Source organism: Molothrus aeneus, chromosome 4 (genome assembly GCF_037042795.1).
Source record: "Molothrus aeneus isolate 106 chromosome 4, BPBGC_Maene_1.0, whole genome shotgun sequence".
NCBI lineage: Eukaryota > Metazoa > Chordata > Aves > Passeriformes > Icteridae > Molothrus > Molothrus aeneus.
This window is the reverse complement of record NC_089649.1, coordinates 14001544-14026308: the sequence shown is the minus strand read 5'-3', so window position 1 is coordinate 14026308 and position 24765 is coordinate 14001544. Positions and strand designations below refer to the sequence as shown.

At 37.2% G+C, this 24765-nt stretch overlaps 1 protein-coding gene across 2 annotated transcripts in view; it reads right to left on the bottom strand.

The window, feature by feature from the left end:
• LRBA (LPS responsive beige-like anchor protein) overlaps positions 1–24765 on the bottom strand; it is a 367997-nt gene that overhangs the window by 316002 nt on the left and 27230 nt on the right. For both annotated transcript variants that reach the window (XM_066547964.1, XM_066547965.1), the window contains exons 2-13: positions 11512–11743; positions 11288–11388; positions 9001–9096; positions 6879–7000; positions 6645–6771; positions 5758–5877; positions 5302–5448; positions 4264–4461; positions 3560–3693; positions 2199–2307; positions 1937–2089; positions 1165–1333 (exon numbers count right to left, since the gene is read on the bottom strand). In XM_066547964.1, the coding sequence (XP_066404061.1) occupies positions 1165–1333; positions 1937–2089; positions 2199–2307; positions 3560–3693; positions 4264–4461; positions 5302–5448; positions 5758–5877; positions 6645–6771; positions 6879–7000; positions 9001–9096; positions 11288–11388; positions 11512–11743 (1708 nt within the window). The remainder of the gene's footprint in view (positions 1–1164; positions 1334–1936; positions 2090–2198; positions 2308–3559; positions 3694–4263; positions 4462–5301; positions 5449–5757; positions 5878–6644; positions 6772–6878; positions 7001–9000; positions 9097–11287; positions 11389–11511; positions 11744–24765) is intronic.

Below are 24765 nucleotides of genomic sequence, written 5' to 3'. Positions count from 1 at the left end.
TTCAGAATTTCCAGATTTCAAATTTTTGCAGTTTACGTGGTTTTTTTAAGTTTGCCATAGCTCAAAGCAAGAGCTACATGCCACCATTATATACTGGCTAAATGCACAAAAATCAATCTTACAGTGCCATGTATAAAGAGTACCTTGAAAGACATGACTTAAATTTTTAACTCAAAGTCAAAAAGGACTGGCTTCTGCCATCTCTGTGTAAAGCAGACTTCCGAAGAAACATTTTAAATACCCAAACACTCAGTAGCTCCCAGGAGAGGCAAGGTTAAAAAAACAGGTGCAACCAAGTGTCAAAGTCAAGTAGAAGCTTTGGTACAGAAAGCAAATGAAGTGCTGCAAATACATTTTGGGGGACAGCTTTTACATTTGCCTGTAGGGTCACAGCTCTCATGATCTTAATCATCACAGAAAAGCAAACCATCTAGAGAATGAAAGTGATCATATGAGTCTGGTTTTATACAGCATAGGCCCACAGGCATATTTGGTTTAAGAAGAGCTATTTTCAGTATAAACCAGCCTAGTCAAAATAAGCCATTAAACTGCATTACTAAGACTATCCTACTCATCCACTTGCCTCAGGCTCAATAAATGAGTTATGAAACTAAGTAAATCCACAAGAGACTAAAAAGAAAGGAGAAGACATGCATGCTTTGCTTCTTAAAGGATGAAAAATACTACAAAACAATCCTTACAGCCCTCTAACAGGCAGGTCTGGTAATTTTGAGAAGTTGGTGTCAGGAAGACAGACTCATCTAGGGAGTACTGACTCCTAGTAAATCTAGCTCTCTCCCATCTTTTCTCTCTGAAATTCCAAAAATAACACAGAAAGACCATATTCCCAAGCACAGCTCTAATGTTCCAACACCCTACCATTTCTCTGACCACCTCTGCCTAGTATCAGTTGCCATAGGTGTCTGATGGCAGAGGATATGACTTCTAAAGAAAGTTTCCTATAGATTGTGGAAAAAAAAATCTTTCAAGGACAGAAGCACACCACTGACACTGTTACAGCGAACCCACCCCACTGAAAGTTAATTATTTCTGAAGAACTGACAGATCTATTCTAAATATTGTCTATAAAACTTTTTTAAAAACAAACATCAGATTGTGAGACTAAAACTCAATATATATATATGTATATATATATGTACATACCTATGCCCTTGGGAGTTATCCCACTGCGATCCTGAGGGTTCACCACCCAGTAATAATACTTGAGGGTGTGCATGACCAAAAGAACTGTCCCAACCCGCCGGATTGCTCCATAAATGTTAACAGTGGCAATGAACTCAGTAGACAGGTAAGTGTACAGGGTCAGCTGAACCTACACCACCAGTCAGGAAAACAAAAAGCATCACACCTGAATTACAGCATATCAGACAACTGAATTCTTATGTTTTATCTATCAAAATGTCCTAAATAGATTTTTTCTGTATAGCTTAGTCTTAAAACCTCTGAAAACTGATGAAAAATTTAATTACATTTCTGAAACTGCGCAGTGCTGGTAATAAGGTTACAGCTGCAAAGTTTTGATCAAAGCTGTTCACTGTCAGAGAACAGAAATTCACCAAAACAAAAAATACTCACTTCCAATTTATATCAAGACTTATAATCAAACAACCAAGATCATTTGCTCTTCAAAAATTGCTGAGTTTTTCCCAGCTAACCCATCCAAACTTCCTTCCCAGTCTGGGTCAAAAGTCACAACTCTGTTCTGCAGAACATCACAAGTTTCCCAAATCCCAGAAAACCCTGAGAGTCTGCAAACTTGACAATTATATGCAGCAAAGCAGAGCCTGAAGACAATTCCTGGATGATTTCTGTTGTGGAGCCGAAACCCATAATTCTTCGGAGTTTAAGCTTAGTTTCAACACTCCCAAATCAATACACCAGAAGATACCTTATTGATAAGAATAAGTAATTTTACCTGTGCTGGGATATGAATCCATATTGCAGGATTCAGGAGAACATGATCACACAGCTGCTTCAGCAGGGGTACCCCATTGTGTAAATTGCTCAGGTATTTTGAGAAGGCAAGGCAAAGTTCTAGCACAGCTCTGGTAACATGAGCTTTGGAAGACTGCAAAAGAAGATTTGCTTAAAGAGAACCCTGCAACAGTCTAGGAAAAGTATTTAACTCAAGAAAAAATTCAACATTAATGTAAAACATTAAGCAAGATTTACTTTACCTTTTCTAGGCTGTGTCCTATCACAAGGAAGCCTTTACAGGAAAGCATCTGTTCTTGCATAGCAATAGAGTTCTTCAACAACTCCATGATGAATGCCAGTAAAGTAGAACTGGAAAATATGTTTTAGTAAACAAAAATGCGTTAAAGGGTTACAACAAGACAAAGTATTTCCAAATTAACACTCCTACCACACAATCCTGAGATACAAGATACGTAAATGTTCTGTTATGTATATCAGAACTTTTAAAACAAAAAGCAAGACTAAATTTTGAATGTTTGCTTCAAAAAACTTCTTTATTTTATTAATGCTTTTCTAACTTGAAATTCTGAACTCTGAGATAACCATAAAAGCAAAATCCTTCTGAATTCTTGCAAAAAGGCAACAGTCAAGTTTGTACTACTCTCTGCTTTATGTTTCAACTACCAACTCCTGCAAGATCAGTTACAATTGCCATTCTACTTCTTAAGCTATCAGATGAGCAAATATTTTTCTAGACACAGCTTTGCTGTTGTGCTGCTGCCAGAGGTAATATTCCTGTCAAGGCATTACTGCCTGTGGATCAAGACTTCAACCAGTTGAAAACCCCTGTATTGTTGGGCCTATTTGCAACTGCATCAAACCCCTGACTTATCACATAGATGCCCAAGTCTGAGCCAGATCAGGAGACACCCAGACACAAACAGATGGGCTGAAGGAATATTGTGACCATCCTTTCTAAGAAACAATATGGATACAGATCATCTTTAAACAGTCATGAAACTACAAATGCAATGAATCAGAGCAATTACACCAGAATTCTAAAAAGCAATCCCTTAGCTTTTACTGCTGCTTTTTTATTTAGGAGCTCTAGAGCTTCACCAGCTTCTGTGTCTGGGTGTTCAGAAGTTGGATGGAGTTGAAACAGAGCTCAAACCAGAGGAAAAGCCTAGCAGTAACGCTAAGTAACAGTATGTTCCAAAAATCTGAAGGTTAAAACAAAACCAAGAAAAACTCCAAGGAATGACTTTATGTTGCTGAAAAATTCACCCTTCCTGGAGTTTCTCTTGAAGCCTTCCCCAGTGAATTCTCTCCATGACAGGAATAAGCTCAAGAGAATTACCCGTTATTAATGCTACACAGGAAAAAAAAATGTTGTCAACTATAAAATTTGTGTACATTTTGATTCTCTGTGAGCTTTCACAGAACATGCGGTGCAAACAAGTACACCACTTTGAGGTCCTGCCTGTAACCTTTTTGTTCTTAGACATAATTCACTGTTGCACAAGACAATGCCAACTACTCTGCCATTGGATAAAGCAATAGGCAATTTCCTTTACTTCAAAGGAACAAAGCCCAGGACACTGCAAGTACATGCACTCACCAAACAGTTGTGTCAATGTGGTCTGAGGAATATTGCCTATAATCCAACTGTGCAAAGAGAGGAAAAAGCACCTGCACTCCTCCAATGGAGTGCAGGGCACTTTGGATGGAGTGTGTCAAGACTGCTTTCACATCCTGAGAAAGAAAAAACATGAAATATTGAAACCTCATTCAGACACTGATAAAAAGTTTGTTAAAATAGCCTTTAATTTCTTCAATATAAAAGCTGTATTATTACCAAACAAAAAGAAACAGTAAAAACTAACTCTCTGCCACAGTCACACTAAATGCCCAGTATGTCTGACCTACTGCTTTAGCTATAGATACTTCTAGACAAAGATCTACAGTGCAGATCCTCAAGTGAATATACAGGAGGTAGCATTCAAAGCACAGGGAAGAAAAGGATTTCATATCAACAGGGCAAAGGATGGGAGATAGGGAACATCTGTAGGAGAGTGAACATGTCAGAAGTGACGAAGAAGGATTTTTTTTTTTCAAAGCTAACCCAGCCTTTGTATTTATTAATAGAATAAATTGTTTTCTTAGGATTTTTGGCATTCTCTTTAGTTCAAGAAACAGGGGCAGGTCCAACCCAAAAATCCCAACCTATACGCAATTCCATATCAAAATCCCTATAAAACTGGATTTTAGGTTTTCAAACAGAAATCATTTGTACCCTCCAAATCTATGAAAATGTTGATTTACCTGCAGCATGAGGGCATGTGGTGAATGAACAAAAATAGAAGGGTTATCCTTAGGGGATGACTCAAGACACAGCTGTGCATCTGTAGCCCTTGGATTGTACATAAAAGCAATAGCACTGGAGAGTTTGCCATCATATAGCAACAATTTGTGATGTTCATCGAGGAAGAGATCACTTTCTGCCTTGAACTTGAACGTTCCCTGGATTGGGAAGCAGGGTTGAGGAAGGAACAGAGAAAAAAATTAGATTAAGCACACCGAAGATACAGATCAGAACAACTACTGCAAAAAATGATTAAAATATTGACTCTTTAATCAAGCAGTACTTCATAAAGAAAGGTTCTCATAAGAACCAAAGACTCATAAGACTCAAAGTCAATTTTACAGCATTAAAATGGCAGAATTCTTTTGTCCCGTGAAGAGTGTCATTGCCAGGATGGTGGGTAATGTAAAAGAACCACATCAGCCTGGAAACAGCAGGACTGTCAGCAATGTTCACTCAGAAGGAACTAATAATTGAGGAGCAGATAGAAAAGGAACCATCTTTTTTAGCGTATGTTTGTACAGCTGCTGGGGAACAACAGCCTTCAATTAGTGCCCCTCAGGCTATGACAAAACAAATAATAAATCACTGCAACAAAACTAATCCTCAGCACTGACTTCACACATTAAAAAAACCCCACTAGCACAAGCAACTATAAAGCCACATTTCTAAAACAAATACATCATAACTGATCTAAAGTTTTCAGCCTCAATGAAAAAGTGAACCCAGTCAGAGATAACAGCCATATCCCAACCACCAACATGGAAATTCTGAGAAGCAAATAGAAGCACCATTCTTTTTGTTTTATAAGAAATCAAGGAACTGAACTAATGCTTACTTGTAGCTTCTAAGGCCATACATAGGCTTACAGAAGAAACATAGAAGAGTTTAATAAAAATATTATACTGTAAGATCATTTTTTTCGGACACAGAGGTCACACAACATTCTTAAGACCTACCATAAAGAATTAAACTTAGGAAAGTCAATTCTAAGATACCTTATATCCCAGGCCAAGCTGATAAATGGCAAAGATCTGAGCAGCATTGAGAGCCTCACTAAAAAGGTAAACAGATGTCATCTGCCCACAAAACACTCGATTGGCATCTGCTGTTTCTGAAGAACCCAGGAAACATTTGTCAAACGTCTGAAAACAGAAAACAGAACCCAGTAACAGGGTTTAATCCACGCTACACAAGCAAATCATGCAAAAAAATATGCATTTCATAGGGAATATTTTTACATAAACAAGTACTTGAGAGCCTCAGCAGAAACAAGTATTAAGTTCTGAGATGCATAAAACCACAATTTATTCCTCTACCAAAAATTTACCATTTTTATTTCAACATTTTTTGAAAAAGGATAAAATGGGGGAAGTTTATGAATAAAATGGCAAAGAATATCTATGTAATGCATCAAGATGATCAGCCATAGACAGTGTGCAGGGATTACTCACATCACTGGTGTTGACAAACCACGTTATTTCCCCATAAGATGCCAGCTCCCCGTTCACATAACACCGGAGTTCGCTGTTCTTCCAGCGGTTATAGATGTGCACTATAGTCACCATGTACCACTAAACAATAAAAAAACAATTGATATAACTCTATAAACACTTGGGAGTAGCTTAAGCATTCAAGTGGTGCTTGGAAGAACAAATTCAACTCTTTATGTGAATTAAATTAAGACTGAAATATGTATTTTAAGTAGAAAAGATTAATAAGTCACTGGTGAGTTTTCTTGCATTGCTATGTTAAAGAATAATATGCCATTCTTTCCACAAAGGCGCTTAAAAGGTATTTATGGCATATAACTCCAAAAAATCTTTATGACAATGCTGAACGAAATTTACATTGAAACTACTCTGTAAATAAGTTCTAAACTGAGCTACTCTTAGCAGGATGGACTACTACAGATGCCATTCCAAAGAGCAAGGACGGCTCCAGACTAAAGCCTCTCAAAGGCTGTGCATGTCAAATTATCACAAACAGAATCCATATTTACAGCAAGGGATTGCTGATAAGAAATTCCTGAGGAGGCCTGTTCTCCCACAAGATGTTTACATCAATTCCAGAACATCTAAGTGAAAAAGGGAACATCCAACAACATATAACACTACCTAATAGGCAAGTCAGCCTTGAACACCAGTAATAAAATCAACTCATGTTTTAGTTGTAAAATTTAAAAGAAATAAGAATTCAGAACACATATTTGTTCTGCTCATTCCAGTGAAACTTTTTTTCTACAGAAAGATGAGATTAATCAACAGCTACAACACAGACTCTCAGGCTACAATTTTAGACTCATGAAACATGTTTGAATGATTTTATTATTTTCACTCACCTTTTGTGGTTTGAAATCAAATTTTACACAGTGCTGGAAACCTTTTCCCTTTGATTTTATGGACGTTACGATCAAGCAGCCTCCAACAAAGTGAGCAGAATAACCAAGTCCTTTGTTTGTTCGAAAACTGACAAATCAGAACAAAATCAAAACACATACACAAACGGATGCAAAAATCATTGAAAAATTACTAGAAACTGAACATTAGCAATATCAGCTTTACATAATACTCACCAATATAAATAAGGCTTATCCTTATCCACATTAATATTATTTACAGGATCCATTCTTAGCCAAGTGTGGAAAGTAAATCCATTCTGGTAGGGCCACTTGGCTATAGGAGGTAAGGCAATAGCCTGAAGAAAGCAAGAAGTTATTCATGTAGAAAGATCAACACAAGAATAAAAGTGTGCAGCTTAAGATACACTCTACAAATATATGCTGATAAACAGAGGCACACTGCAAATGTATACAGTCCCTCTATACTGAAGAAAAAAAAATCTGGCCTAACTTCTGTTCTCTTCGTACTTGATTGTTACAATATTTTATTAACTTAAACATTTAAAAACTGACCTTTATACCTCAAAAAAGATTATTAATAGTAACCTATGCTTCAAAACTTAAATACTTTAGTGAAAGCCTTATGGAATAACAACTTCTCAAAGTGCAAACAGATTGGTTTGGTTTTATGGCAACCTGACAGAATAATCAGTTCCGTTTCACATAGTGTTGGTATTCAGGAAAATAACTGATCATAAAGGGAAAGCTGGCCATATTTCACTTAATAAATTATTTTCTCTCCTGAAGTTCATATTTAAGTAGGCTTCCAGAGAGCATAACACAGAATTTCAAACTTCCTCAAAACAATGAAACAATGCAATCTCCACCAGGCAAAAATCTTCATATCAAACATTGTGTTTTTAGTGCAAAGCCCTTGAGTTACAAACCATGTGTCAGAATCCTTTGTTTCAAACAGCTGGGGTTTATTTTTTGGAGTTTTTCAGTTCGTTGGGTTTTTTAGCATTACTATTAACTTTCTGCTGGTGTGCAGCCCAGATTTGCAATACATACTGCAATTAAGAGTGCCATAACCTCTGATCAAAGATGCCACCCAGATGATCAATATCAATGAATAAAAAAAAAAAAAAATCAAAGAACTCAAGTGTCTCCAGACTTGTTATTATGTTTCCATGCTCCATTCAGCTACTCCTGTCCACACAAAATGCTAAAATCCTTCTGTATATCAGCTAACTAATCAGTCTCCATGTCTTTGCAGCCAAGTCTTGGGAATTGGTAGCATTATCACTTTACTTAACTCACAATGGATCACAGAGTAATTATAGTAAATACTTAATTTCTTAAACTTCTTAATTTAAATGTATATAAAAATACCCACATAAAGGTTACTGAGGCACCCCAATATCATAAAATATGGTTCAAGCAATCAACATAATTAACCAAAGTTAAAGCAGAAGTTAAATAGAAAACCATCAATACCCAAAATGAACACAAATGTGTCTGTCTATTGCCAAGTTCTGTTGCATGTGATAAAACTGTCGGAGCACTTTTCTAGTAGTCGGCATTTTTCAGCCTCCAAAGTTTTCATTCAAAAAAATAATTCATTATGTCATCAAGTTGGTGAAATTCAATCTCAAGCCACCAAGGCAGAAAGCTAATGGGTTTACGTGAAGAAAACGTGAAAGAGTCATCTGATAAATCTTATTCAAATCTTATTCTGAATTAAGCATGAAATTTTGAACATAATTTTTCATTCTACAAATGTAGAAGCAAAAGTGTTGACATACTTGAATTCCATTCAGAAGATTCTGCAAAGGATTTTCCAACTGCCTATTTAGTTTCAAATTCTTTTTCAAGTGAACACCACGGAACTTAGAAATGAGTCACATGACTCATTTACAAATTACTCAATTACAAAAAGACTAATTGTTGCTAAATTAAATCTTTTTCAGTATTATTCAGCCTATAAATATATAGCATTGTCTAGGATCAATGCTTTCTCAAAGATTTCTCATAAGCATCTGGAGTGAAAAGCAGGTATATTTTCTTGCAACACGATTTAACTGAACCAGTCTGAAAAAAACCCAACAAAATACAAAATAGCAGCCTCATTTATATCCATTCTTTATGTAACAGTATTGTCCTTCTGTAGTGATATCACACATCTATTATAAACACAATTTGTTCAGCCACTAGTGTAGGTGTCAGGCAGAGAAAAAAATTTGGTCAGAACTCTATGACAATGACAGATGAGACAAAGAACACCATAAATGAAAATAACCAAAGGCCTTAATAGAACAGTGAGCAAACAAACCAGAAATGTAAAATATCTACATACCGCAGCACTTTTTCCTGGAAAGTTGAAGAAGGCATCAGGTCCATACTTCTGAGGCATGTGTTTCAACACAGACAGTAACTTCCCAGCATGGGGTGGCTGACAAAGAGAGTTATTACATTTGTAAATAAGTAAAACAAACCTCTAAGAAAGAAAAAACTACACATACAAAAAGCAAATTTTAGCACATTTTTAAAACTTTGCACATGGTTGAGTAACATCCTACTAAGACACTCAGCACTCTCAATAAAACAACATTAACAGTCATGAATACTTCACACAATATACAGTAGATGCACTGAATTAAAGCTAATTAGGTAACTTCACTAAGGACTTGAAGGCCAGAGCCACATTTACCCAGCATAAACTAAACTGCCCCTGAATGTTGATTCCTGTCACTGTCTGTTCATTCCCATCAGCTCTCTGTATGACTCTGTTGGAAGCTAAAGAAAATGAACTGGTCCAGATGAAAACTAATTTAGGGAAAACAAATGCAAACCAATTTTTAATTCCAGTTGTTCCGGGAAGTGGCTGAGCGAAACCTGTGCCAGCACAAGGGAGACAGGGAATAGCTAGCAAAAGGGAGACGGAAGATCAGCAGAAGGATTATTTTCATCAGGACAACAGTCACACATTAGATTAAACTGATTTGGTTTATACTTTCAATTAAGTCCATGGAGAAAGATTCCAGTCCCAAGGGCAGTTTGGAGGACCTAAACTGAGTGCCCAGTGTGAATACTTAACACTCCACCACCCATATCCTGCTGATTTTATTGTAATAGTCTGTAACTACACACTCCAAATCAAGTGTATGAGCTCACAACAACAGGAGAACAGCAAATACTGATCATAGTGACAGGACAATTTTGCATGTTGTCTTTCACCACACCATATCTTTCCAGCAGATCTATATTTTCCTGAAAGTGCCCTTTTTCACTCTCTTGTTAACAGCTACCCTCTGAAAATCATGCATGATGCTGGAGCATTGCATGATCCATCACAAGTATTTCAAATGTACCAAAGTTGGAGTCAGCTAAGCAGTGCTTCAAGAATCTGAGTTAAAACTGAGGAGGAAATGCTGAGAGCTGCTTAGATGTCTGCAGTGCCATAGAATTTGACCAGGTAAATTGTGTTGCAGCAAAATACTTGGTATCTTTTCAGTTCTGCTGATTTTAAGATTTATGGAGTTGTACAACTCCTTGGCAATCCAACCGTGGCATTTTTCTCTTGCTTTCCCCTGTATTTGGTCTTTAATAAGGAAAGGAAATTAAATGCAAATAGCAGGGAGACAGGAAATGAAAAAGTTAATGTTACAGAGACAACTTTATTTCACCTACAGTTAATTATACTCTCTATGTTCAATTACTAAGTTTAAACCATCTATAAAGTTTAGAGTATTTTTCTTTAAGGAGGTTAAGATCTCCAGAGCTATTTATTTCAAAGGGCCTTTTAAAGTCTGCAGTATTATGTGTGCATACTTGCTTTTATATGGTATACTATTTTTTAAATTTATTTGAAGTCAACAGAGACACTGCTACCTCTCCCCTACACTAGTCAGAGTATTTAGAAATAACAGGAGCTGAATTAAAATTCAAAGCAGGTAAAATTATTGTTAAAATAGTTCCCAAGTCCAATGAAACAACAACTGTGTGTTGAAGAAAACTTTATCAGGTGGCCTCTACAACTCACACATTTTTACTTTAGGGAAAGTGGTTATTCAGCTGTAAAAGGGTCCCTTTCTACTCCACACAGGAACAAGAGAAAAATGTTATAATTTTTCATTGGGACTTACTTCCTTCAGTTTAATTTCTGCCAAAGTTTTCACTTCCCTAACTGGATAATTTTTTTTTCATCTTCTAGTAAAGTACAGCAATGTGAAAATGGGAGCAAACAGAACTGCCTCTGTAGGCATTTTTATTTATTTCTCTCTTCTGATTTAAAAAAAAAAAATTACACCTTTTTCCTTCAATTTCACATAGTTAGAATCAAAAAAATAAAATCATGTGCATAAAAACACTTAAGAGTCACCTTATCATTCCCAGGTGTTCAAAAAGACCAATACAGTTCACAGGTTCAGGAAGAAATTTAACTTCATAACTATTCTACTCTCTGTATTTTAATTGCTTTCAGGTAAAAAGAGTCTTTATATAATACAAGAAAGCTCCCTATATTTTTTGGTACATTCAAAATTTGTTTATCATGAAGTTTTTGGAACAGTCTTAACTTGTGAAAATTAGGAAAAACAAAAGCAACACAATAAAAATTGTTTCAGTTTTGTGTTTTGTTTTACCCATCTCCCTTTTTCTCCTTGCAGCTTGCTGAAGAATAACTTCAGCTCTCGAACTGTCAGGTTATAGCTCGCCAACACACCGAGCATGTCCACTAAGAGATCTGAAAAGCAGAAAGAACAGCCATGTAAGTGCTTAATAAAATGCAAAGGCAAATTTTTATCATCTAATAACTGTGTCCATGAGAAGCAGCACAGTTTGAGTCCTACACTGGGGGAGGCTGTACCTGCAATCATGTTGTCAGCTCTGTCGATCCTCCTGAGCACTTGTTCCACGAGCCCCACTTCCGTGCAGGCCTGGAGATTCCGTATGCTTTTCTTCAGGATTGCTGTGAACATGCTCCAAACCTCAGCCTGGCAGGTGATGTCACACTTATCCAGTAAGTCCACCATGCAGGTGATGCCCTCTCCTTCTTGGATGATAAAGTTCATTTCCAAGTCAAACTGGCCCCCAACGAGCTTTCAGAGAAAAATATTTTAAAAAAAATGCTTAAGGCAACTGTATCAAAGTATTACTCTATGCCTAAAGTTATTCATTTGTGAGAAGAAAACTACTGAAGGGGAAAAAACATAATAATGGGGCCAATATCAATGTACCATCTTATTTTTCCTCTGTTTCAAGTTCTGTTGAGTAGCAAAGGTGCTCTTAAGGTGTCAACAATTATCAGACAATTCCTGCAGAAAAACATTTGGGTAGTTCAGGACAGAGATGTCCCAAGTTGAGCTGAAAAGTGAAGATACCAAGTGAATGTTCTAAAACAGGTGAGCCCAACAAAGCAGTCAAGATATCTTATATGACCTGGAGTGACCTCACATTTGCTTAACAAATCTCAATTAAGAAGGCAATTCTAACCAAAAGGAGCTGATGCACATCAGAAATATTGCCACTTATAAACACTTATGAGACGTTTCAGTGACTAAAGCTGGTTAAGAATTAACTGCCATTAGCAGCCCCAGGTACTCAAAGGAAGCAAAGGCTTGCTGTATTTGCAGGCATGTGGAACAGCAGCACTGTTCCAAGCCTTTGGCTGCAATTTGGCTATGACACTTAAATCCTGTATTATTTCAGGTCTCCTAGAGGCGAGTTTTGTTTGAACGTACACTGAGAATGTAACAGGCCACATATGCCTGTGCAGAGGAGGTGGAGGGGGGAAGGAAATAACCTGCTCCACTCTCACTTCCATACTTCATAAAACAAAAATTCCAGCTGAAGGCAAAATGCATTATACTAAGTTAACTCATTTATACCAACTCCCTACATCCACTCTTTAAAGTTGTCTTGGACTTCAGAGCTGTATTAACCTTAAAAACGTGTCATGCTTACCAAAATAACCATTATATACCAGCATACAAACAAGAATTCAGATATCATTGACTCAAATTATCAAATGGCTCATGACCAGAAATATTTCAGCTCGTTCTCACTTCTGCAAGTTTATGTTATTATTTCCCTCCTACGTGGTGGTGCTCTTTGACAGGCTTTGGCCATTAACAGCTTCAGTACTGTCACCTGCTGAAGGCACACCATGTCTAAACTGCCCCAAAATCCTAACTTGCTTCCATATTAGCTCCAACATTCTCTCTCACCTAGTCAGGGTCCAAAGAACAATTTACAGAAGAGAACATACGCTCTTCATTAACCACTGAAATTACCATACATTTTCCAGAAGTGTCTAAACCTTGCCACTTTGAAGGAGCAATCTTTGGACTTCTGGGAATAAATCAGTAGTGCCAAACATCACAGAAAACAGAGAAAGTTACTGCTCTTTTGACAGAATAGACAATGTCACATGGCAACGATCTCTAAAAAGTAATTTACACTTTTCCATTTTCTCCTCTCTGGGCCATGAAAAATAATTATGCAATTTACTGTCAGATGCTTCCACAATATCTCGGAAAACAGCAAGAACTGAATGGGGTGACTTGAGTTATATTCCCAGCTTCTCTATATCAACTCATGCTGTCAACTCAAACAAATCCATCAAATCATTACCATCCTCCAAGCCTTAGCTTACTCCTTCCAAAAGATGGAACAGAGGCCTAACTCAAGAAAGATCTGTAGGGTATGCTAAGCAGAACAAATTGACACAGAATTATTTCAAAATAAATGTGAAGAAAAATATACACCCTCCCTTAAAGAAAACTCTCAACAGAGCATTTGAAAATGTAAAATACATAATCAGAGTTATACCTCATTTCACTGAATTTATCTTCTACAAAACTGAAGTATTCCTCAAGAATACTCTTCTTAAAATCAAGGTAAGAAACAAAGAAAATATTGTATTCTGGGTAGAGACAGATCAGCTAAAGGTTAAATTCTGGTCACAAACCACCTGCTAATTCTTAACAAGAAATTCAACTCTTTATGCATTTGGTTTTAACTATCAGCCAACCATCAATTATCACATGAAAACCACATACAGCTACTGGAGGTGACCTTACCTTCACCCTATAGTCTACACCACGAATCTTTCATTTTTGGCTACATGCACTATTATCAGAACCCACCCATCCAGGAAGCTGTCAAATTAGGTTTCCAATCTCATCTGCAAACATAAGCATTTCAGGAAGGACGTTCTAGGAATAATATGCTATGGTAAAAAATAATTACCATTTTAACACTTCCTGTAAGGGAAGTGAGGACAAAAAAAAAATTGCCAGGGAAAGCAGAAAACCCAAGGCAGGGTGCAGCTGATGCACAATATGTATGCAATCCATTAGATACACACAGGCGCACAGACACCCCCCCACACTATGTCATATTAACCCTTTCTAATGGTGATTTGAAACTGATCAACCTTCAAAACACAAATTTGTTTCCAATGACAGGGATCATAATCCAGGCCCATGCATTGGCTAGTTATTATCTGAGCTGCAGTAATGGCTGTGCACAGCAAAATGTAATCTTCCCAAATGTCACAGTAAGTTATGAATATCTGAGCAGCTTAATGCACCTTACTAGCCATGAAGTGTGAGAATGTAATCTTATTACCTTTTTTATGGTTGTATTTTTTTGAATAATGTAGCCTTTGAACTGATGTATAGTCTTTCCTTGCACTTTAGCATGATTTGGTCTCCTGTGTCGCGCAGTACATTTTTCAAAATTCTCCAATTCAACGTATTTTAAGTCCTGTGCTGAGCTGCATAAACAATCTTTATAGCAACCCACAGGGTGGCATAACGTTTTCTTTCTCCAGCATGTAGAATTAAGTACAAGCTTACAGGAATGGTTTTAAAGGGCAGCATTCAAATACATCCTCACAAATTTTGGATTTTGCCAGTTATATCCACCTTCAGAAAAATATATATCCTAAACCAATAGCTCAAGCTTCTCAGTAAATAGTTCTACATTTAGCTGATTGAGAACAAGGAGAATACAGCAATTTTTGAATACACACGCAGAAAGTGTATTTTTCCCCCCTTAGGGAATTAAACTGATGAGAAGCCAACATAGTAGCACTAACTTTTAGCATAAAATAGCACTACAACACTTATAAATAAAACCAAAATGACAATTTAAACACACTTAACTTTTCTTTGTAATGAAGTGATGCGAGATATGAAAGAAATGCTTCACTGTTTGGGGGTGCATCTATCAAACTACTGCATACAGAAAATAGCCCAGAATAAACAGTCAAGCTCCACTTTCCTGAGAGAACATGACCTGGATTAATAATCTAATTTAAATTATTCCTCCCATTAACAGATATAAAATATTAGAAAGCTTGCAAGACAACCCAAGAAAAATTACTTCAATGACCTATAACACAAAAAGAAGAAACCAAGTCCAAAATCAGCATTTTCCCTGGAAAAGACAAATACTTGGGAGAACTACAGGGCTGGATCTTCACATTTTTATCTCTAACTCCCCAAAAAAGTCTTCACTTCTGTAGAGTTTCCTCATCCTTCTGGCTGTTAGATAAGCCACAGATCAAGTACTTGCTTTGTTCCTCAAAGCCAAGTTGAAGGGCTGTTAACCAAACTGTGACCTCCCCCTTTTCCTCCAGATTATTATTTTTTAATATCAGAATTGTTTCTTTAGTATGTCCAAAACAAGGAATATGAACACCAATTCCATGAAGAAAAAAAATGCAGTCACACAGGCTGGCTCAATCTCAGTGAAATTTTTTTAAGTTTATGCTTAATAAGAACCTGCAAAGCTGGGCATTTATAATATTCTTTGTCTACGCTTATCCCTTTCTTCCACCAAAGAAATAAACCACACCCCTGACTCCATTGTCCCCTTTCACATACTCAGAAACATATTTCACATATCCAGAGATTCACTGAATTTAGTTGATTGAAAATTATTGATCATCAAAAATAAATGCCAAAGCTATGGGAAGCATAAGAATTAAGATCTCTCTAGGGTAAGATCTCATAAGATCATGTATGATTCCAAGTTGGTCAAATTCCAAGGGCACACAATACATAAGAAAAGCCAGCACCGTGATACACATTCATGATGTGATAAAAAGATGGTTCTGATTTGGAAAGGCTTCTTCAGAACAGAAAATGAAAAACATTGCAAAAGATAATATCTCAGACATACTAATTTCCATGCGTTCTTTTCCACCACACCTAGAGGTGAGAACATTAAAATCTGAGTCCTAAGAAGATTTGGCAGGAAAGCCAAATAGTTTGGATAGTTTGGATAAGTACATCAAATAGTAACATTAGCATGAATGTCAAGTCAGTGAAACAGGGCTTAGGTCCAGCGAGGTTAATAGGGAGGGCAAGAAAGGGGTGGGAAAAGCCTGGGTGGATGTCCGCTTTTTTCTTCATTGCTATTTTATCAACCACAATGCACCAGAAAAACTAGAGAAAACACAAAGAACAGGGGAAGACCCACCCAAGCAAGACACACATGATTTACAGTCATTTGCTACCTTGACTCAAAGTTTAAAGTAAGTTAGACCATGAAGGTGCAAGTGACCAGTGACTCTTTCACAGAAGGAAAGATTCTGTTCCAACCACTTTTGTAAGCAGAAGACTCCTCTTGAGTCTCACTCCAATTTCAGACTTGATCTCTCCCATTGGAAATAGGTTTCTCCCATTTTCAAACAATACCAGAAATTACCCAAAAAACCCCAAACAAACAAAACAAAACCAAAAAAACACCGCAACAACATCAAAGAACAAACAGGTAATTTTTGCAGAAAATCACAAACTTTTCCTGCTGATGTATCAGGTTGAAGTCACCAATCTCCACCATCCAGCATTATCCCACAGTTACACCACAAAAAAAAAAAAAGAATACTAATAGTACTAATCTACCTTCCAAAGGAAAAAGGATAGTAAGAAAGGAAGAAAAAAAAATCTCCTTAATTAGCTGCTTTCACTCTTACTGCCAAGTTCATAACAAAGCCTACAACTTCATTTACCTGGCAAATGAGAAGTCCATTTTAAACCCAGATTATCAAAAGTGGCATTGCACAATAGCATTACACCCACTTTAAACTTGATGCTTCTATGGGATTCTGTTCAACACTGTTCTTAACTATAATCAAAGCTGGATCATTCAGGGAAAAACCATTCCCACTGCTTCCCTTCAAAGGGATGTAATATAAATGTTTTGCATTAAAATAAAATTTCTTCAAGTCTGTCATTTGGAAAACTGCCTAAATGTGAATTCAACAGGCACCCACAGGGTGTTAAGAGTCTACTGCTACCACCTAATGTTGTATTTGAAACCATTAGCCTAGAATCACACATTTTTAAGGCAGTGTCTCAGCACTGTATCATTCTCTTCCTCCTCCACACACCTCTACCAGCAGCTTATATCAGCATGCTTCATCACAATGAAGAAAAAAAGCTGTATCTTGAGGAAGTAAGACAGGATAAAACTTCCAAGTAGCAGAAGAGTTTACATTTAAGCACTGGCTTCTATAAAACCAGAGTTTCATCAACTTCACAAAAGCTAACTACAGAGGACATACAATTTACCCAGGAAATTACTGGCAAGTCTCCTATCTGGTTCATCTGAGACATAAACAAACTCATTAAAACTGTTCTTTAAAAATGCATTTAGCTATGCATACATGAAAATTACTCTCTCAGTGAAAATAAATGCAAAAAAAGCAAAATTCTTGACCATGTAGGTACAATACATCTGAAGCATCCTTCTGGTGAATGGGTTTTTTCCTTCCCAAGAGAATAGGAGGAGATAAACAATTTTAAAATACAACTATGCTATAAACAATGATTATTTACCCTAGTTAATAATCTAGTATTTTCACTCTACTTGCAAGCATTTTTATGTCAAATTAGTTCACTAACACAATTAGTTCAGTTTGTAGTGTGCAGCTGAAGGCCCAGTGAAAACAGAGCAATGCAAGGAAGAATTAGCTCTACACAAATTTTTTAAACATGGGGGCTGGAGAAACAGGTCTATGAATTTCAGATTTTCTATTTGTGTTTAATCTTGTGTTTGTTTTTGTGTTTAATCTACTTTAGAAAGAGCCATTAAATATCTTTTAAGTACATACCAAAATCTGAAAATCAGTATCTCATAAAGGGAGCAACACCAATTTTAAGTGAAAATATTAGCAAAGTTAAATTTTATCTTACACAAACAAGAAAAAAAATTTCTACAATTATCAGTTTGGTATCCATTCAAAAAGGGATCTTAGTACAAACAGTTCAAATCAAAAACACCATGCTTGAACTCAAAACAGTTACAGCATTCCATGCTAGATGATCTTTAAGGTCCCTTCCAACCAAGCCATTCTATGATTCTTTGACACCACCATGCACTGTGCCTCTATCTTCCAGAAATTCAACAACAGATTCCAAAGACGAAAGGAAGAAACAAGTCCAATGTAAGGAATTTTTCTCTTCTCCCAGTCCTTACTGCCCCATCAGGAGGTGGGACAGCTGATACACTAAGGATTGCCAAGAACACAAAGCACAAGTCCCAGGAGCCCACAGTGCACTGACCAAACTGTAGATAGTACCCAGCAAGCCTGCAGCCATTGGAAAAGTTCAGATGGGGAAACAGAAGACAGGATAAAACTGATTCCCTACCAGATTCTATCTGACACACAACACTGGGTATAAAGGCCCTTTGCCCCTGAGGAGGCTGCACCACTGAGATTTATTTCAAATCCCTGAAAACAAGGAACTACAAAGTTGAATTTTTGTAAATCAATTTCAAGACTAAATTTCAACATTCTCCAAACAACGGCTAAAGGTGTATTTACAACACATGGCAGTTTCCCCTGTTTGACCTGCATTATGTATTTCAATAGATACTACCATAGAAAATATCTAAATCCAGATGAAATTCCCACCTTTCCAGTACCTGTATTACCAGCATTAAATTCTGCTTTTGTTTTAATTAACTTTTTTCAGTGCACCTTAGCCTATGATCCTGTTCAAGACATAAAAGAAAGATATAACTGAGAGATCGTTTAATAACATGCAAATTTGTAGCTCCATGCAGGAAATGAAATATCCTAAATCTTTACATCACATCAGATTCATATGTGCATTGAAAGCAAATAAATCATTTAAACCATGATACAGAGAACCTTTTTAAATTTGCATTTATCTACAGTAAATACTGCCATGTTCTTTAATAGCTTGCTAGTGCAATCTTAGCAAACTAATGATTTATGGTTTTGGCATTTTAAAAATCAGAAATCTGTCATTTTATGACACCCAGTAGAAAGTCTGCTGGAGTTGGAGTTACATTACTCTGAATTTAAACTCAGATACATGAAGCATACATAGCAAAGCACTGTACCAAATATCCATTTCATTATTCCAACACTTCCCTTCCTAGCTACATGTCGAAAAGTTATCTAATGTTTTAACTTGAATTTTTATTTTTTTTTTAATTTTCATCAAGCAAGATACCTTTCTGTCAGTTCTGGAAATATCACCCATCAGCAAACAAACCCAATCTGCTGTGCACTGAGAACACCATCTTCAGTGACCAAGTACACAGGTCTGCATCATGTCCTACCTTAATCCCTCCCCTCAAGGAAGGCGCCCAAAAGATAACATTTCTAATACCACATTAATCACAAACAAGTCCAGAGTGGGGAACAAACCCTAGAGTCAGAATGGCTTTACAGGGAATAGTACCCTGCTTGCACCCACTTCCATCAGTCAGGACATTCATGCTGTAAGCAATTTTTTTCTGCCTAGAGGTTAAATCAGACAAAAAAACAGCACTGCCCACCACTGACAACATGCCTGAGCAAACATAGCTGCAGTTTACATGCTTAGCATTTTCTAACATGCTTAGTGTTCATCATCAAAACAAAACTAACAGCCCGCTTTTTGTTACTTAAATGTAAAATATTACCAAATATATGTTTTCTGTCAACCAAGCCGGTGTGCAAAGCCAGTCACTATATTTCAACACGAAAACATTTTAGGAAGTTTCATTTAAGCATTTATTTTATTTATGATTTTATGAAATATTATATTTATTTCCATTTGGCAAGGGAAATCACTGGTGTAGTAAACCCCTTCCAATTATAAAGAAATACAAACAATTATTGAATTTTTCCTGTGTATGCCACTTGCACCAAACAGAGATGCTTCTAAATATATATAGATACATATCCATAATGAGTAAATAATGTACAAAACACACTACATTTGAGCTTCTGAAAATTCCAACTTCCAAGCTAAGAAAACTAGAAAGAATGTAAATAATTCTCAAAGAGTCTCTCAATGCATCCAAAGAGAGGTATCCATATCCACCCCCAAGCAAGACATTTCTCTGGAATATGGGAAGAAAATACTTTTTAAAGCATTACAAAAAAAAAAATTTAAATTAGAAAGTTTTTATTTTCTCTTCAAGCCTTTTTAATTTCTATTTTTGTATTTGTTATAATATTATATACTAGTATAGCAGCATGGATATAATTTACAAATAATAGTATGTATTTATTGGGGATGAATGATTTTTTTTTTTTTTAACTGGCAGTTTGTGCAATCAAAAAGGTTTGAAGACCACTTCCCTAGATGCCAGAGAACAGACAATGTATCCCCATATTCTCCTCCAGATCACAACATCTGTCTGGTATTTAACAGCGGGTTGAGGGCAGGAAGCTACCACTCTTTACAGAATCTGAAGTCTGCATCCTGCAAGTCTCCTACAAACAATTCTTCACAGAACTTTATAACATGTTTGAAAGTGTTTTGCTAGCCTGTAGAAACTAGGGAATAACAGTAACAAGTAAAGGAGAAAGGTGGAAGAAACAAAAGAAGTCACCAGAAGATGTTCCAAACATGGAATTGCACACCAACAGCAAAGAAACTTGCAAGGGAAATAAATCAGAGCTGAAAAAGCCAAGAAAGTACACAAGATGAAGAGATTAATCAATTTACCTATAAAGCTCTGGCAGGTTTTATCAGATTTAGAAACCATAATGTTAAACACTTCCTCTCCTACAGGAAGGCGCAGCCCCCCCCCCGTAGCTCCTCCACTGCCATCACCTTTCACAGCACAGCAGGCAAATTGCTGGGAATTTCAGCACAACTACCAGGCACCAGGTTACAAATTCCAGCAGAAAACAAGAACCAGCACATCTGTTTTCATCATTTCTGGATGTTCGATCCAGAACAGCTGGAAAACACCCACCACAGTTGCCTGCTCAGAACTGGCAGAGTTTGCTGCCATGGCTGCAGCAGGGACAGTGATGAGCTGGGATGTAAGGAACACTAAATGACATGCTACAGGAAATGTAACACTCAGCTTGCCTTCTCACCATTTTTAAAATTTTCTGTAGCTGTGATCAACATGAGACCACCAAGCAGCCAACTCTGGCTAGAATAGAGGGTGCTTACAATAAGTAACAGCCTTTTATTTATTCTTACCAAGTAATAACTTTTGGGGTTTTTTGCTTCCAGATTCTGCCATTCCTTTGTTCAGAGTTTTAAAGAAAATGGACTACTGAAAGCCAGTGTATAGAAATATTGCTAAACAGAAGATTTCTGCTAATCAGGAAAAAAAAAGTGCCTTTGTGAGAACAGGTATACCAGGAAAGCCTCCACAACTAGACCATTTTTATCTTTATTCCTTTCAATGTCCATAAGGCAATACTTAAAGCAAGGACAGAACTGTGACTCTGACACTTAATGTTTGTTACAAGTGGCTTACATTTCTATGTTTGCAAAAACATTTTAAATCTTCCCCTCCTCCCTGATTTACCACAACACTGTTTTGTGGTTGGTTGGGTTTTTTTGCCTCCTGGTATAGAAGCTACTATTACTCTAAGGCTCTACCCCACCCTGATTTCCCTCTTAACCCTTTTCTCAGCGTACAGGCAAAGACTGAAACAAACTGTCTCCAAGGAACAAGGACAACAGTAAACAAGATAAAAAATTCTCACAAAATCACAAAGAAACAGGAAGACAAAGACTACAAGTGTTGCATACTATCTCTATCACACCATCACCTACAAATGCACTCTCCTGTTTACGGCGTTGTGACCAAGGTAATTTCAGTTGTTGAAATTGAAAGCGTTCTAATTGAAATTGAACCTAAAAAGGCAAAAGCGGCCTCAATTAATACAAATCCAAACTACATTCTGTTTTTTAACTTGGCAATCAAATTACCAACAGCAACTGCCACATATTGTTCAGCAAACCTGGCAAGACCCTTCCATTCCCTGTGACCGACTGCAGTTCAGACTGGAGGAAAGTAACTACTGTTAAATAAAATGGGGCTGAATTACATTTTGAAGCAAGCATTTAGCCAGTAAAGCCAGCATTTGCTTAGGCTTGACCTCCTCTATTCTTAACCTTAAAAAGAATTTATTTAAAACACAGAATTCATCAGATTTATAAAAAGTTCTGCTAAAGACACAGTAATAATGGAGTTCTCACCATTTTTTCATCAACACTGTCACATGTAGCTGCACTTCTAAGGCAAAATGCTTTTTCTGGAATTACTACACTTGCAAGGATTCAAGAATTTAGGAGGATGCTTAAAGCTTGTCCCACACAAAAAACTGTGAATCAAAACTAAATTATTACCCACAAGTGATAATCCATATAAGCTGAAAAAGGCTACATCTGAATAATGTACGAGTTTGTGACACGGTGTTTCTTAGAACACTCTTTTCCCCATGAAAAGTGTGATTAAGTGAACAATAAATCTTGCTTCAGTGAGACAGTGAAGGAAAGAACATCTGCCACTATGAAAAGCTACTCAACTTGAACACAAAGAAAGCATCATTATCAAAGGAGAGGTCAATGCCATCAAGACAAACAACAGCATAATCTTTTCAGAAAAATCTTCTTTCTCATTCCATACCCAAATTATTCCATATCCTTTTTTCTTTAGTGTTAACAGCCACTGTTAACTAATAAACATAATTTCCCTCCAATTCTGTAACTAGTAAAGCATCATAATAATAAAACAAAAAGTAACCATCCTCCTAGTTTCTTAAAATCTCTCTCCTATATGAATTGTATTTATTTACTAAAACAAGTTTCAAAGAAAATATAAAACACCTATTATAGTCATGGATTCTGGGGCTGCAAAGGTAACTACAGATTTTACAGATAAAAGAACTTTTGGAAATCACACAGTACTTCAATATTTTTCATCTAAACAAATAAATAGTAAATCACTTTATCTTTAAGTAAATCATTTTGATTTAAACTCTAAACCTGGAGATTTGGTGAAGCTTCTCTCAGAGGAGCTATTTTTTTCTCTTTCCTTCTACTGGCACGTTATCTCTAGCAATGAAGTTTTGCCAAGCAAATTTGGCACTATGAAGAATCACAGATGCATTCCTCAAGGTTTATCAAATCAAGTTCTCAGTAACAGCATTTCCTGCAGCTTTCCATGCACATAAATATTTACTTATACAAGAAATAGATTTCCTAATGCAGCAACAGAAGTAATTGCCACAAAAACTATGAAACAAGAAACAAGTTTCAAGACAACAACCCAATCAACAGTATAAACTGTGGTCTCAGGTGTGAAGCCAAAGACCAGCACCAGTATCTGGTACCTGCAGTGGGATAAGGGAGTATGTCATGAAATTCATGGACACATACGCCTTTAAGAGGAAGACAGAAAAAAACCCTAACAACAACAACAACAGCCTTTAATCTCAGGGTTTCCTTTTCCTTTCAGCCTACACATTACCCTTTGTTCCAGTGTAACTTGGAGAACAAAACCCAAAGAGCATTACTATCTACCACCTGCCCCAGCAGTAGCACTGGTGGGCACACACACACACTCCTGCACAGCTCACCACACTTTTCTGGGTTGAAAGGCACCTTTAAAGTGGCAGCTATGAGTTGGTGAGATTAAACCACCATTAACATTACACCAACTTCATTTATACACTGAGCTTTAGTGTTGGCCTTTTTTTGTCAAAGATTAAGTCATATGGCTCTGTTCCAAAGCTCCAGTGTCCTTACAGCATGCACATTTCTCTGTAAGGCCACCAGTTACTCTCTGTAGTGGGTTGACCCTGGCTGGATGCCAGACACGCACCAAAGCCTCTCCATCACTCCCCTCCACAGCTGGAGAGGAGAGGGAAAATATAACTAAGGGCTCTGAAGTTGAGATAAGGACAGAGGGAGATCACTCACCAAACTGTCACGGGCAAAGCAGACTCAAATTAAAGACATTAATTGAATTTATTACTAACAAAATCAGAGCACTATAATGAGAAGTAAGATCAAACTTAAAAACACCTTTCCCCCACCCCTCCCTCCTTCCCAGCTCTATCTGCTCCCCACCAGAGGCACAGGGAGACAGGGAATGGGGTTCTTCTCGACCCCTGTAGTCCCCCCAGCTACCAAAACCTGCCCACAAATACAATACATTCTCACACCTCACATTCTTCCAACTTATATTTCTCTACGCCCCTTAATTTTGCAATCACGTATAGAGCTCACAGTAGCTGTAGTCTTTCCACCCATCCTGTTTCTGCAAAGAAAATGTTATGTTAAAAAACAATCATTTCATCAGTATTTTCTTGCTGTTTGGAATTCAGAAAACTCCTCCTAAAGCCAAGATAAATGCAAAAGGAAGTTTCCTGAAGCTTCCAGTTCCTAGGCTTTTAAGTCACTAGGCATCACAGAACTTTTAGAGTTGGGAGGGACCTCTGGAGATCATCCAGTCCAACCCCCTGCCAAAGCAGAGTCACCTGCAGCAGGTGACACAGGAACACATCCAGGAGGGTTTTGAATGACTCCAGAGAGGGAAACTCCATGACCTCCATGGGCACCTGTCCTAGGGCTCTGCCACCCTCAGTGTAAGGAAGCTTTTCCTCGTGTTAAGTTGGGACTTCTGAGTTTAGGGCCACTGCTCCTCATCCTGTCACTGGACACAACTGAAAAGAGCCTGACACCACCCTCTTGGCACCTGCCTTTGTGGTATTTCCATGCATTTAAGAGATCTCCTCTCAGCCTTCTCTTCTTCAGACTAAACAGGTCCAGCTTCTGCAGTATCTCCTCATTAGAGAGGTGCTCTGGACCCCTCACCATCATCTTCA